At 31.2% G+C, this 14,025-nt stretch overlaps 1 protein-coding gene across 1 annotated transcript in view; it reads right to left on the minus strand.

Annotated features, from left to right (window-relative positions):
* Nucleotides 1–14,025, minus strand: part of LOC115888072 — a 417,007-nt gene that overhangs the window by 64,555 nt on the left and 338,427 nt on the right. The window contains exon 24 of the mRNA XM_030907644.1: nt 10,806–10,875. Within this exon, the coding sequence (XP_030763504.1) occupies nt 10,806–10,875 (70 nt within the window). The remainder of the gene's footprint in view (nt 1–10,805; nt 10,876–14,025) is intronic.

The following is a 14,025-nucleotide window of genomic DNA, read 5'->3' on the forward strand; positions in this document are numbered from 1 at the left end:
AAATGTAAAAAAGGTCGGGTAAACACCTTTGTTTATTTGTTGAGCAAAATTCCTTTAGAATATCGTATATAATGACCAAAATAGGACGCAATTTTAAAAAAAATGTCACTTTCTGGCTTATAATAAAGTTTCAAATGTAACGTTTATATTCAAATTTGTTATGATCTACAACAGTTAGGTAGTAATTGAGACGAATTATAATTTAATTACCGGCTACTACGTTCTTGTTTTAATAGATCAAAATTCAACAAATATAATTGGAAATTATTTTAATTGTGAGAGGCTCCCTTGTGGGACGCCTATGTACGATTACGGCGCGGCGGGAACAATACCTACCTGTGAAAAGACAAATTCGGGTAATTTGAGCTTATTTGTCCACACATTTGACACTGTCGTACCATATTGAATATTCGCAGATTCAAAAGTACATTAAACAAAAACACAAACTACTGAAAAACACTGAAAAGTTAACTTCGGACTTGATTCCGACTTCAAACACACCGTAAGCTAAACGTAGTACGCTATAATGGACCATAGGCCGTCGCGAGGGGTGGTGAGACGGACGGCTCATTTCATTCTGGAAGACTAGCAGCGACGTTGCCAATAGTTCTAGACGTTTCAGCACATTAAACAGTAAACATGTACTTTAATAGTAACGTATATATCCTCAGGTTAATAACGTATTATTACGCATGCTTCTTTAAAAATAAACTATTAATTTAATTAAGAAATTGAGATTTATTGATATCCGGTGAAGGTTTTAAATTCACCTTTTCTGCAAATCAAACTAAGTAGATAGGCACAAATTTGATATGTGGCAATGTCGCCTTCTCTATCTCAGTTGGTTTTTACAGTACGTAGTCAACCTCCGAATGTTTGATCGGGTTAAAATGCATAATGTGATATCTGTTCTTCCTAAATCTATGGTTTTTTAGAGAACGCTTTTCAACACATGTTAGAAAAATTTAATTTAGATACTTGCGCATTAGTAGAGTGGTTCCAACATGACTTTCATTATGACACACCACTCCCCCCACAGAATGAAAGAAATGTTAAAAATTATTTATATCATAATTATGTAGACTCAGGGATAGAAAGAGGTGGACCAATTGCAGACTCGATCACATGACCTATCAATTTTAGATTTTTTTTATGCCGTATGGTTAATAACAAGGTATACAAAAAAAACTTATGAATTAAGAGAGGCACTCAAAGAGTGCGAGAAGTTTAATTAAATCGACCGGTCGTTCTGTGAGAATAGCTAGAAATTCAGTTTTTAAAAGATGCATTTATGTACTCAAAACAATGGCGGATTTTTTGAACATTTTCTAAAATAACTTAAAGTGTATGTAGTGATATTATTTTTTTAAGTTTTAGTTTGTGTAATGTAAATTGTAAAGAGCTGTTTAATAATATATTTTGTCTTTTTATAAGTTATAAATCATAACAAAATAAGAACACCATGAAAGTGAAATTAGCCAAGAAAGATAAGAATTGGCTATATCTCAGTAATTTTTTGAAAAAAAAACATATTATTCCTAATATCGCTGAAAAGCGTAAAAAATGGCGCTTTTTATAAAGTCATGGCCAACTATGGTTTCCATTTGAGAAAACATATGTTTGTGTCATATGTCAAAAATGACAGGCTTTAGAAAAAATCGGAGAACACAAACTCATTAGGGATGTGATTATCTACAAGTTTTATCTGAAAACTTTTTGTCTAAAATAGATTATAATGGAATTAGGGACAATTTTTAAAATGGCCAAATTTGTTTTTTTCGAACTATCTAGTAAGCCATGATTTTTTTCAAAAATCTGAAAGGCGCATATTTATGACTAGTAGTGGGAACTATCGAATGAATACTATGGAAACATTCGATAGTTGCAATTCATTCGAATAATTCGATAGCTAATAAGAAAACATTCGTCGAAAACTATTCGAATAAAAATATCGAATAGATGCGTCATCTGCCTTGAAATATATTAATTCGGCAGCAAAAACCATTCATTTATAAAATTCATTCATTTGTAAAATTCATTTTATTCGTCAGGATCGATTATAATAAAATATAAACTGGATTTTAGTTGTCGCCCGGCGACGTAGGTTTCTTTCTAAAACCCGACAGCGGTCGGCGGTCGGTGGCAATGGTATGAAAAAAGCCGGCATCTTTGATTTTGAGTCAGATAAAGATAAGGACACATTATTTTTTTTATTGAGGTGCAAGTATTTACACAGAAAATACATTATGAACGGCGCTGTTGCCGTATATTCGTATTAGTTGGTATTAGCAAAGAATATTATTCTTTGGTATTATAGTTAGTTAGGGATAGTATGGCCTGTGGTATGACTATATATTTTGCATTTTTTTATTAATATTCTGTTGTTACACTGCAATAATACTTTTTATTTTGGATGTAGGAAAATGATTTTTAATGTTTTTAGGCAAAACTGGTTTAATAAATAATAATAACAGTAATAATTTGTTATACCTATTAACACCAAAATTGAAAATCATTTAATATAAACATTTTTTTAAGTAGGAGCAAAATATAAACAACAAATTAGAAGTCAAAATTATTTATATTAGATCCTATTTAAAAATAATATAGTCTCTAAATTTTTTGGTAACGTTGGTTTATTAAATAATAATAATTACAGAACTAATTTGATATATTAACAACAAATTTTAACATCATGAAATATAAACATTTATTAATTTTCTAAGCATGCAGTGTAATAGAAGAAAAATATAAATAAAAAATTAGAAATCAAAATTATATATGTTTATTACTTTTTATTACTTTGTATTAGTATTTAAAAATAATATTTGGTTTTACTGGCATTTACTTTAAAAAATAAATGAAATATTTCTTCCCAAAAATCTACATGTAAGAGAATTAGCATAAACAAAATACAAATATCGTTAACTTTTTTTTAAATTGGCACGTGTAAAACTTTAATCAATCAATTTAATTTTCTCATCCCAAAATTTGAGTTCGATAACCATTTACTTAACTACATTACCACATTACTTAAATATGATTATTAAGTTCAACTAATTCATATTACTAAAACATCTAAAATACAAATACATATGTATTTTTAAAATTAATTGTAAGTTCACCTCATCTCTTAAAAATTGTTACTTCTCAAAATTTCCCATTAAAAAAAATAGACCATATACCGTAAAAAATTAAATAATTGAAAGATCGGAAAATCACACAAATTTTCGGAAAAATTTTGACCACCTGCACACGTACACAATCGTCAATTTAAAAAAAAAAACTACTACTTTAGTATTTTAAATATTTTAATAAACGCAAAAATAGCACAGTATTTAGAAGGCAAGTTATAAAAATTTGGAAGAACTAATAATACACCGACGCAGACAAAAATCAAACGAATACTAAATTTCATTTATCTAAAGCATTCGATAGTCGTGGCTTAACGATAACCATTTAGTCGCACGGCGAGGTTGTCACACATGCTTTAGTATACAAATAAATGAATGATTTTATTCGAATGAAACCATTCGATAGTTGAAATCATTCATTCAGTAACCATTCGATAGTCTAATTCATTCGATAGTTCCCATCGCTATTTATGACCCCACAAAGCTGAAATTCTTTCCCCATTTAACCGACTCTCCATCTCAGTAGTTTCGGAGATACCCATAGAGAACATCGTAGGAAACTCACCCTGTATACCTATAACATTTGGTAACAATACAAAACATTAATCATAACCTTATTATAATATTTTTATAATTTTTAGTTATATTTGTGATAATTCCCAACGAAAGTTCAGTTATTAAACCGCGAAACCTTATCGATTAAAAAATTAATGAAAAACAGCCATTAGCAACCTAATAAATTTATAAATGCATTCACCTTGAATTGCATTTATTATTAAGCGTGCATCTATTAAATTATAATGCTTTTACTGTCCTTAATGGTATATTTAACCTATTTTTTTATATTTAAAGATCAGTTTTATTATGCCAGCGATGTCCGTTAAAAATTGCAAATTAATATACTGGATATATTTTAAAAATTTGTAGGAAAAATACAAATTTTAAAAAAATTGTAGTTATTTTTATACGCTTCATCGCATTCATCAATGAAGACTATTTATTTTTTAATGTATTTTGTATTAATTTTTTTATACAGGGTTGTTCACCACATACGACACGGAGTATTTTAGCTAAACGATTAGATTTTTACAAATTGTAAGTTTTGGGTTTGTTGAAGGATTATTAGAGCTACAATTTAAAAATATTTTTACAAGATACAGAGTGTCCCAAATAAATAAAAAATATCAAAGTTGTATTTTTTTAAATGGAACACCCTGTATATTATTGCATTTTTAGTTTCTACGATTAAAATAAAGGTAAATTTGATTAAGGTTTATCGCACTTAAACCTTACCGTTTTTGAAATATTTTCAATTTTGCGAAATCGCAGTATAAATTTTAAGGCTTCATTTCTCCGAGGATATCAAAGTTTTTAATACTAAATATTTACTGAAGTTTATTTATCGCCCAGTTATTGTGTTGCAATAATAAAGATTATACTACCTTATACAGAGTGTCTAAAATTTTATTTTAAATAATTACTAGCTTTAAACGGCAATAACTTATTTACATTAAATTGAACACCCTGTATATTTTATGAGAATCAGATGCACAATTTAATTGTCTATCAAATTGTATTATACCATTTCTTACCTATTCCTTCAAGTTTTCGTAGAAAATGCATTTTTTATAATTTAGACCTCATCTATCAATATACCCATGGAATATTGACATTTTAGATTGTTTTTAAAACAAATGTACAAAATGTACAGGCTAGTAATATTATCGTTTTTAGTAAAACGATAATATTACTAGCCCATTTGTATGCAAAAAGAAAACTATCTTTATAAAAGAGTATACCATTAATTAAATATACCACCAGTATTTCCGCTCAAATCAATGGATTTGAATCAGAAATCAATATAATAATAAGTTATGAAAATGAACGTCTCTGTTGTTATAAATAGGCATTTGTCGAAAAATTAAATATCATTTTTAAGGTGTTACTTTTCACCACACTGTCTAATACACATACATAATTCAGCTTTTTAGTATTTGGAGCAATTATTATTAATCAACGCAAACAGTCAATTAATGTAGTTTGAATACTGGAATCATATTAATTGGTCCTTTTTAACAAATATTTAAACAGTTTTTTTTAATGAAATAAACGAACTATATCGACAATATTAGTATCTGTCTTTAAAAATTTGGTACATTTTTAAAAATAATCTAAAATGTCAGTATTCCATGGATATATTGATAAATGAGTTCTAAATTACAAGAAAATGCATTTTCTACGGAAACTTGAAGAGATAGATAAAAAATGGTATAATACAATTTGATAGACAATTAAATTGTGCATCTGATTCTCATAAAATATACAGGGTTTAAATTAAACAAATTATTGCCGTTTAAAGCTAGTAATTATTTAAAATTAATTTTTAGACACTCTGTATAAGGTAGTAAAGTTTTTATTATTGCAACACAATAACTGATCAATAAATAAACTTCAGTAAATATTTAGTAATAAAAACTTTGATACCCTCGGAGAAATGAAGCCTTAAAATTTTATACTGCAATTTCACAAAATTGAAAATATTCAAAAACGGTAAGGTTTAAGTGTAATAAACCCTAATCAAATTTTACCTTTATTTTAAGCGTAGAAACTAAAAATATAATAATATATAGGGTGTTCCATTTAAAAAAATACAACTTTGATATTTTTTATTTATTTGGGACACTCTGTATTTTGTAAAAATATTTTTAAATTGTAGCTCTAATAATCCTTCAACGAACCCAAAACTTACAATTTGTAAAAATCTAGTCGTTTAGCTACAATACTTCGTGTCGTATGTGGTGAACAACCCTGTATAATTATCACTTGTCATATTTCTTTAATTTCGGCAGTGACTCACTCACCGTCATCAAAATTGGTAAATCAATGTACTTCTAAAAACGTTACAAACTTCAAATTTTGAATTTTAGGTAGCATTAAGCTTGTAATGGAGTAAAAAATGAAAAAATTCGAAATATTCCAATGGATCAGAAGTTAGCTCTCTAGCCGCTACCGGTAACCGACTTTCTGGCGAAGGTAACAGCAGAACCGGTGATAGGATTGTTTTGAAAATCTGAATTTCTATATAAAGACACCTGCTCCGTCTATCTAAAATATTATCAGCGTTACAGTGTTGGCGGACCGTTTTTGTTCGCTTTTGGAATAAATTCAATTAATAAAAGTGAATTATGATTAAGTGAATTATCATTTAAATTTTTTTTCTTAAGAATAGACAATAAAATTGTTGAATTTATAAAATTGAGTGATTCTTAAAAAACAATGAATCAAAAGTTTAGGGTAAACAGAATACTTTGTATAAAAGAAAATCTGATTTCTTTAATATAAAAATTTTCATCTTCAAAATAATTTAAAGACATTAAAACAAATCAATTTTCCTTAGAATTTAATTCTAGCGTTCGAATTTCCCCAGATTATTTCTGACAAAAATAAATTTAAATAATCTATGAAGCACATGGAGGATATATCTTTTAGCTTTACAATTTTGTTGTTAATTCTAGGTTAATGTTAAATAATTTACTTGAAATTCCACGAAAATATATGCTCTTAAATCCTGTTAAAATTAATACAAACGAATATCGTAAATATAAACGTAGATTTTCAGAGAATTTGAATGTTTGATTATAGTAAAACATGGAGTATTGTCGTGTGTGTTTATTTTGACTTTGACACAAGAATATTTTTAATTGCTATATATTTAATTACTTCAAATTAAAAGGGGGAATTAAGGAAGGAATATAATACTATTTATACAGGGTCAGGGGCGGATCGTGAATTTGTGGGGCCCTGGGCTGAAACTACTTAGGGGCCTACATAAGTACTCAACTAATAGCCATATCAAAAAACTGTTTCTATAATGATATATTATTATTCTTCTTCTTTACGTGCCGTCTCTTTCGTGGAGGTTGGCGATCACATTGGCAAAATCTTCACGATTCTCGGCTTTCCTTATAAGTTCTTCAAAAGTTAGGTGAGTCCAGTTTCTGATGTTTCTCAACCAAGATAGTTTCTTCCTGCCGAGACCTCTCTTTCGTTCAATCTTACCCTTAACTATCAATTGTAAGACGTGGTATTTTTCATTTCTCAATATATGCCCTAAGTATGATGTTTTTCTTATTTTTTATTATATTGAGCAATTCTCTTTCTCTGCCTATTCTGCTGTAGACTTCGGTATTTGTGATATGTGGATTTAAGTAACATAAATGTTACTTAAATCTACGCAAGTATTAGTTGTACAAAAGGCGACCTTATTGCTGTGGTAGCAATCTCTTCGAGGCAAACTTTGGGTGAGAGAGAAGCCGAAATAGTGATATTTTATAAGAATATAAAAAAACAATAAAACAATTTTATTTATTTACTTATTATTAATTAGTAAAATAAATTGATAGGTTGTAGTCACAGAAATTGACAGTTATTTGGTCATCACATTCCAAGTCTTTTGTTAGATCACAATTTATGGAAAGAAGTGTAAGACTCAGACATAGATTGGAGTAAGTACGATTTTAATTGAATGCACTCATTCACTAAATGCTCGTCTACGTCATCGGGATAGTATTCAATAATATGACGTGCAATTTCCAAATCTATGTTTTCGATATTTTTGTCTTGCAAATCCATTAAAAATTTGAATTTTTTGCTATATGTCTCATAGACTTGTCTCCTTTTATTTAAATCCATAATCAGCATATCCAACGCAACTTTTAACGTGTCTCTTTAAATCTTTCTGCGCCGTATACTGAGAATTCACCTGTAGACTTATCTGAAAATTTTGGGATAATGCGTCTCTTGTTTATGTAATTGTAGTCTATTATTACACTAGTACCTTTGAATAAGACTAGTACTTAATTTTTTAGCTTTTTCGTCGTATTCCTGTAACATTTGATCTGATTGATGTCGTATGTTGCTCACAAAGTCTTTTAAAGAAACAATTAACTTGTTGCCTTCACAAATGTCTAAACCAGGGCTCTGTATTTTTTTATTAACTAAATGAAATCTCTCCAAAACTTCTTCCCAAAAGATTGCAGTCTCGACTTTCGCCATTTTATTGAATAAATTTCGTGCCTCTTTCCGGAAATCAACTTTCTCAACCACATTTTCGCTGAAACTTTTGAAAATTTTCATAATGTCATCATAATTATTTTTTAAGGCTTTGACAGCATCATAGTGGCAAGGCCATCTTGTCTGGCTTAAACTTTTAACCTGAATTTTAATTTTATTTCACGATTCAACAGCTCCCACCTATGGGTCTATTGTTTTTCGCGGGGCCTGGGGGCCCCTTGTATCCTCGGGGCCCTGGGCTGCAGCCCAAACAGCCCGTAGGTAGATCCGGCCCTGTACAGGGTGGCCCATCGAAAACGTTCCGCAAGGCGTTACAGCCAGGGTATTTTTTTTTTCAAAAAATCCAAAAACATGTCAATTTTGTTTGCGAGGGGGACAACTTTTGACCCAAAAATGATTGCAAAATCTTCAACCCTCTAAGCGGGGGTGTCATCCCCCAACTTTTATCAAATGGGAAGGGGGGTCAAGCGGTGTCGCAATGAAAAGGACTTTCTATTCTCTATATTTCCCCGCTTCGTTTTTAAAAATCGGTCAACTAATTTTGAAAATATGAAGGATTGAAATTTGAAAAGTACTTTTTGCAAAAAAACGCATAAATTGAATTAATTAAAAAAAAACTTAACTTAATAATGGAGCAAATGCTGAAAATGTTGCCCGTCAACCTCCATACAGTAATACAAATTATTTTCAAACCGTTCTCGAACATTCTGAAGAACTTGCGGGGTCACTTCGCGACAAACATCAATAATTCGTCTTCGCAGGTCTTCTAATGAGGCGGGTGGAGTGCTGTATACTTTACTTTTTATGTCTCCCCATAGAAAAAAGTCTAAAGGAGTCAAGTCGGGTGACCGGGGAGGCCACTCAATTGTACCCCTTTATCCTATCCACCGACCGGGAAAGTTATTGTTCAAAAATTACGCACATTTTGAGAGCAATGTGGAGGTGCACCGTCTTGTTGAAATATTAGTTCCGCTTCAACGTATCCAGGATTGTTCTCTATGATGTCAGTTCGGGCTGGGTCGATGGTATTTTTCAGTAAATCCAAGTACATATCATCTGTTGGATTTCCAGGAAGAAAAAAAGGATCCACAATAGAATTTCCAAAAATACCAACCCACACGTTCAATTTCTGAGGGTTTTGTGTGTGCACCTCGTGAAAAACCCTGGGGTTGTCCTCAGCCCAGTACCGACAGTTGTGCCGATTAAGTACACCGTTCAAAAAGAAAGTACACTCATCCGAAAAACACACATTAAATAGGAAATTATTATCACTGGCCACTCGTTCACTCATAGCTTCACAAAATTGCAAGCGACGATCAAAATCGTCTTCGTTGAGTTCTTGTACCAACTGAATTTTGTACGGATGGAAGTTGTGTTTTTTTAATATCCTTTGGACACTTGTACGATTCACGCCGGTCTCATTGACTAATTTTCTTGTACTCAGCGTACTATCCATGGCAACTTGGCCCAATACGAATACTTCCATAGCTTCATTTACTACAGGATTTTCCCTCTGCCTCTTTTTATTCATAACGAAACCAGTTTTTTGCTACTAACTCGCGAACAATTTTGCCATAAACCTGTTTGTCAGGATGGCGTTCATTGAATATCTGCGCAACCCGATTGCCACATTCATAATTTTTATAATTTAGTTCGATTATTTCCACTTTTTCTGCAAGTGAGCACACCATAATTGTTAAAAAGTTTAACGATATTGAGAAGAACTTCAACGCACAAGTCACAGAATAGCTATCTAGCAACTACCCCACCTGATCGTTCAACTTTGTAGCAAGTGAAAAAATGCGTAAACATCTAGAAATAATAAGAAAAAACAGCAAATTGTTTGACGGAATTTATCCTTACCATTTACTCTGATAAATGTTTAAATAAACTTTTCAAATTTCAATCCTTCGATTTCGAAAATCGAAGCGGGAAAGTATAAGGAATAGAAAGCCCTTTTCATTGCTGTACCACTTGACCCCCCTTTCTATTTGAAAAAAATTGAGGGATGACACCCCCGCTGAGAGGGTTGAAGATTTTGCAATAACTTTTGGGGCAAAAGTTGTCCCCCTCACAAACAAAATTGACGTGTTTTTGAATTTTCTGAAAAAAAAATTACCCTGGCCGTTATGCCTTGCGGAACGTTTTCGATGGGCCACCCTGTATATACCGTATGATCGAAAAAAACGACGTCCAGTTGGCTTGGAAATTACGATTGATGACATTCCCCATATAATTTTACATATTAAAATAAAAATAAAATCCTAAAATCTATAAATTGGGTTAAATATTAGCCTTTTAGGTTAAAAGTGGCACCCAAAAAAGCATATTCTACATTACTTTTTATTTGTTCCCCTGCCCATTCTTGAATTTTAAACAACAGCATTTAAAAATCATTTTTACTCAGTATAAACATAAGTTAAGGCCAACTAACAGTAAGTGCTATTAAAAATATAGAAAATTACGAGCCAAAGGGCTTGACCTCGCCAAAATTATTATGGATTATTATTCCTCAGCCATCTGTGACGCCGTTTTTTTTCTCGATCGTATGGTACTTAAAAAAAGTAGGTATAGAAAAAAATTAGAACTAAGACTCACCTCCTCCGCCAGAGATACTGGAAATTGTGTGATCGGTTTGACAGCAATGTCATCGATGGCAGCTTTTCGCCTGCAGAAAATTCAAAAAAATATATTAAAACCAGAAACCCAACGCCTTTGAAACACAACATTAAGGTAATTCATATAACAAAAAAATAACACTAAAAATACTAAAAATAGTGTTAAGCAGTGAAAATTAGCCATGCTCGTAATATTCAAAGAAAAACTCGTTAACTGTCTATATTATTGATTTATGTACCGGGTGTCCCACTAAGAATAGTTCTCGGCTGTATCTCGGAAAGTATTAGCCGTAGGGCTTACGGAAAAAAATATTTATAACTAATGAGGCTATGAGAAATTGCTAGAAATTATTTTCAAGTTTGTAAAACGGCCGCTAGGTGGCGCAACTGCTATGGAAAATAAGAAATTAGATTTTTTACAGAATTTTGCCTAGATAATGGGTACTATAAATAATAGCTTCATAATCTTCAGTAAATTTTAGATTTTTTTTTGTTAGAACCATTTTCCCATATCTGATAAAATAAAGTGGTGGGGGAAGGTTAGATCTATCTTTATTTAAATGTATAAACTCCGGACTGGATGATCAGAATCCAACAAACGAGGGCTCGTTTAAAAGAGCGTTTATTACTCTATATTATACCATAATAATAATAATAATAATAATAATAAGGTTTTGAACGTAGACGCTAGGGGGCGCTTTCTTACAATTTAACAAACATAGCGCGTTTTTTCAAAAAAATTAAATATGATAGTGTGTGTTATTTTAGCTGGTAGTAAAGAGCAGTAAAAGCTTAAAAGTCAGCGAAAACCGCATCTTGATATCTTCTTTCAAACCGAAGATATTAGCAAAATTATAATAAATACCAAAAAATAAGCCCTTAATTACCTTATTTTTACAATACGGTATCAGTAGCCCTCTTGATTAGGCCCATTCTAAGAAAAAAATAAGATAGAAACAGTTAGTTTATTTTAAAATCGACGAAATACCAGAATACCATAATACCAGATGTATTAATATCTAATAATTGTGATATTAATAATAGTGAACAAGAAACGATGATTCAGTGAAGTCATGGTAGGCTTTGGAAAAAAGTTGCTTTTTGCGTAATAGTATAAACGTCAAATTGTTATTAGATCAACATTTTGATAGTCTTAGCAGCGTTTTTTTTTATCTTTTAAGTGTTTTTTCAACATGCCTTTATTATTTGAAGTAGTTGAAGTTGTTGGCATTTTGAAAAAGCAATCAAGAGATAAAAAACGCTGCTAAGAGTATCAAAATGTTGGTCTAATAACAATTTGACGTTTATACTATTACGTCAAAAGCAAATTTTTTCCAAAGCCTACCATGACTTCACTGAATCATCGTTTCTTGTTCACTATTATTAATATCTTAATTATTAGGTATTTATACATCTGAAATTATGATATTCTGGTATATCGTCGATTTTAAAATAAACTAACTGTTTCTATGTTATTTTTGGGTTAGAATGGGCATAATCAAGAGGGCTACTGATACCGTGTTGTAAAAGTAAGTTAATTAAGGGCTTATTTTTTGGTATTTATTATAATTTTGCTAATATTTTCGGTTTGAAAGAGGAAATCAAAATGCGGTGTTCGCTGACTTTTTAAGCTTTTACTACTCCTTACTATCAGCTAAAATTACATATACTATGGCATTTAAATTTTTGAAAAAACGCGCAATGTTTGTTAAATTGTAAGACAACGCCCCCTAGCGTCTACGTTCAAAAGCTTATTATTATTGTTTATATGGTACAATATAGAGCAAGAAACGCTCTTTTAAACAAGCCTCCGCTTGTTGGATTCCGATCATCCAGTCCAGAGTTATTAATATTCAAATAAAAACAGATCTAACCTTCCCCCACCACTTTATTTTAGTAGATAGGGGAAAATGGCTCTAACAAAAAATATTCAAAATTTATTGAAGATTATGAAGCTGTTACTTATAGTACACCTTATCTAGACAAAAATGTGTAAAAACTTCATTTTCTTATTTTTTGTTGCAGTTGCGCCCCCTAGTGGTCGTTCTACAAACTTGAAAATAATTTCCAGCAGTTTCCCATAGCCTCTTTAGTTATAAATATTTTTTTCCGCAGCCGCTACGGCTAATACTTTCCGAGATACAGCCGAGAGCTATTCTTAGTGGGACACCCTGTACACAAACTTGTTATAGAGGACCGAACATATTATTAATAAATAACAGGAAACTAGCGTTATAGCGTTAAAATGACATTCGTTCGCTAATAAAAAAACAAACCTTGACTAAAGGTTCATGATCTTGATAGCGAAATGATCACATTATGCGAAGATCCGCTAAAACCGAGCAGTTGTCGATGTGGAAGTACGAAAATAGCTGCTAGATTTTCGGGAAAAATATATTTGTTTATGTTCGTGGCGAAAATATATACGTAAAATTTCCAAGAAGGATTCTCCGTTTAGAATTCTCTGTTTAAAATTCTCACTAACATTGGTAACAATGTTGCCGCATCGTTAATAAATTAAGAAATCTTAAGGATCTTGTTTTCTAGTAATGAACAGTTAAAGAGTCTAATTCACTAGTCCGAAAAAGTAGCAAAATAAGCATTCGGCATTTAAGGTTTTATGCCTCCAGAATTATTTATTTTATTTTATAAAAGAGACGTATGTTGAGATAGGGCTCTTTGTTATATCAATTGTTATACCAATTGTTATACTACAAGAAAGATGGAATTTGGGATAGAGCCTTTTGTTTTAAGTTATGAAAATGCCTGCGAGAGAAAATCACACCATTCTAATTATTTTCTGATGGTTGCTTGGGACAAAATAAAACTTCTATCATGTCAGCAGCTCTTTTACAGTGTGATTTTGAGTCTGTTTTTTGCCAAAAACCATTGTTAGAATGAGCTAGACTCTGCACATAGCTGTATCGGGTATGCAAAAGATTGTGTGAGAATAAATGGCCGAAAAAAAATGATCGAAAGCAAAACAACAACGAAAATTGCCCTAATGGAAAATTTCCCGAAATCATAATTTCCCTAAGAACATTTTAGCGAATCAAAAACTTGTCCGAAAAATACAATAATTTTCATCTCATTATCATTGTCCGGCCATTGGCATTGTCATCCCTGCCATTTTTTAGAAAATTGTATTTATTGTGCCTATCATCATCCAGCATAAAAACGTAGAATGGAAGTCGAATTTG

This window comes from Sitophilus oryzae, unplaced genomic scaffold (genome assembly GCF_002938485.1).
Source record: "Sitophilus oryzae breed Bouriz unplaced genomic scaffold, Soryzae_2.0 scaffold_682_pilon_pilon, whole genome shotgun sequence".
Lineage (NCBI taxonomy): Eukaryota > Metazoa > Arthropoda > Insecta > Coleoptera > Curculionidae > Sitophilus > Sitophilus oryzae.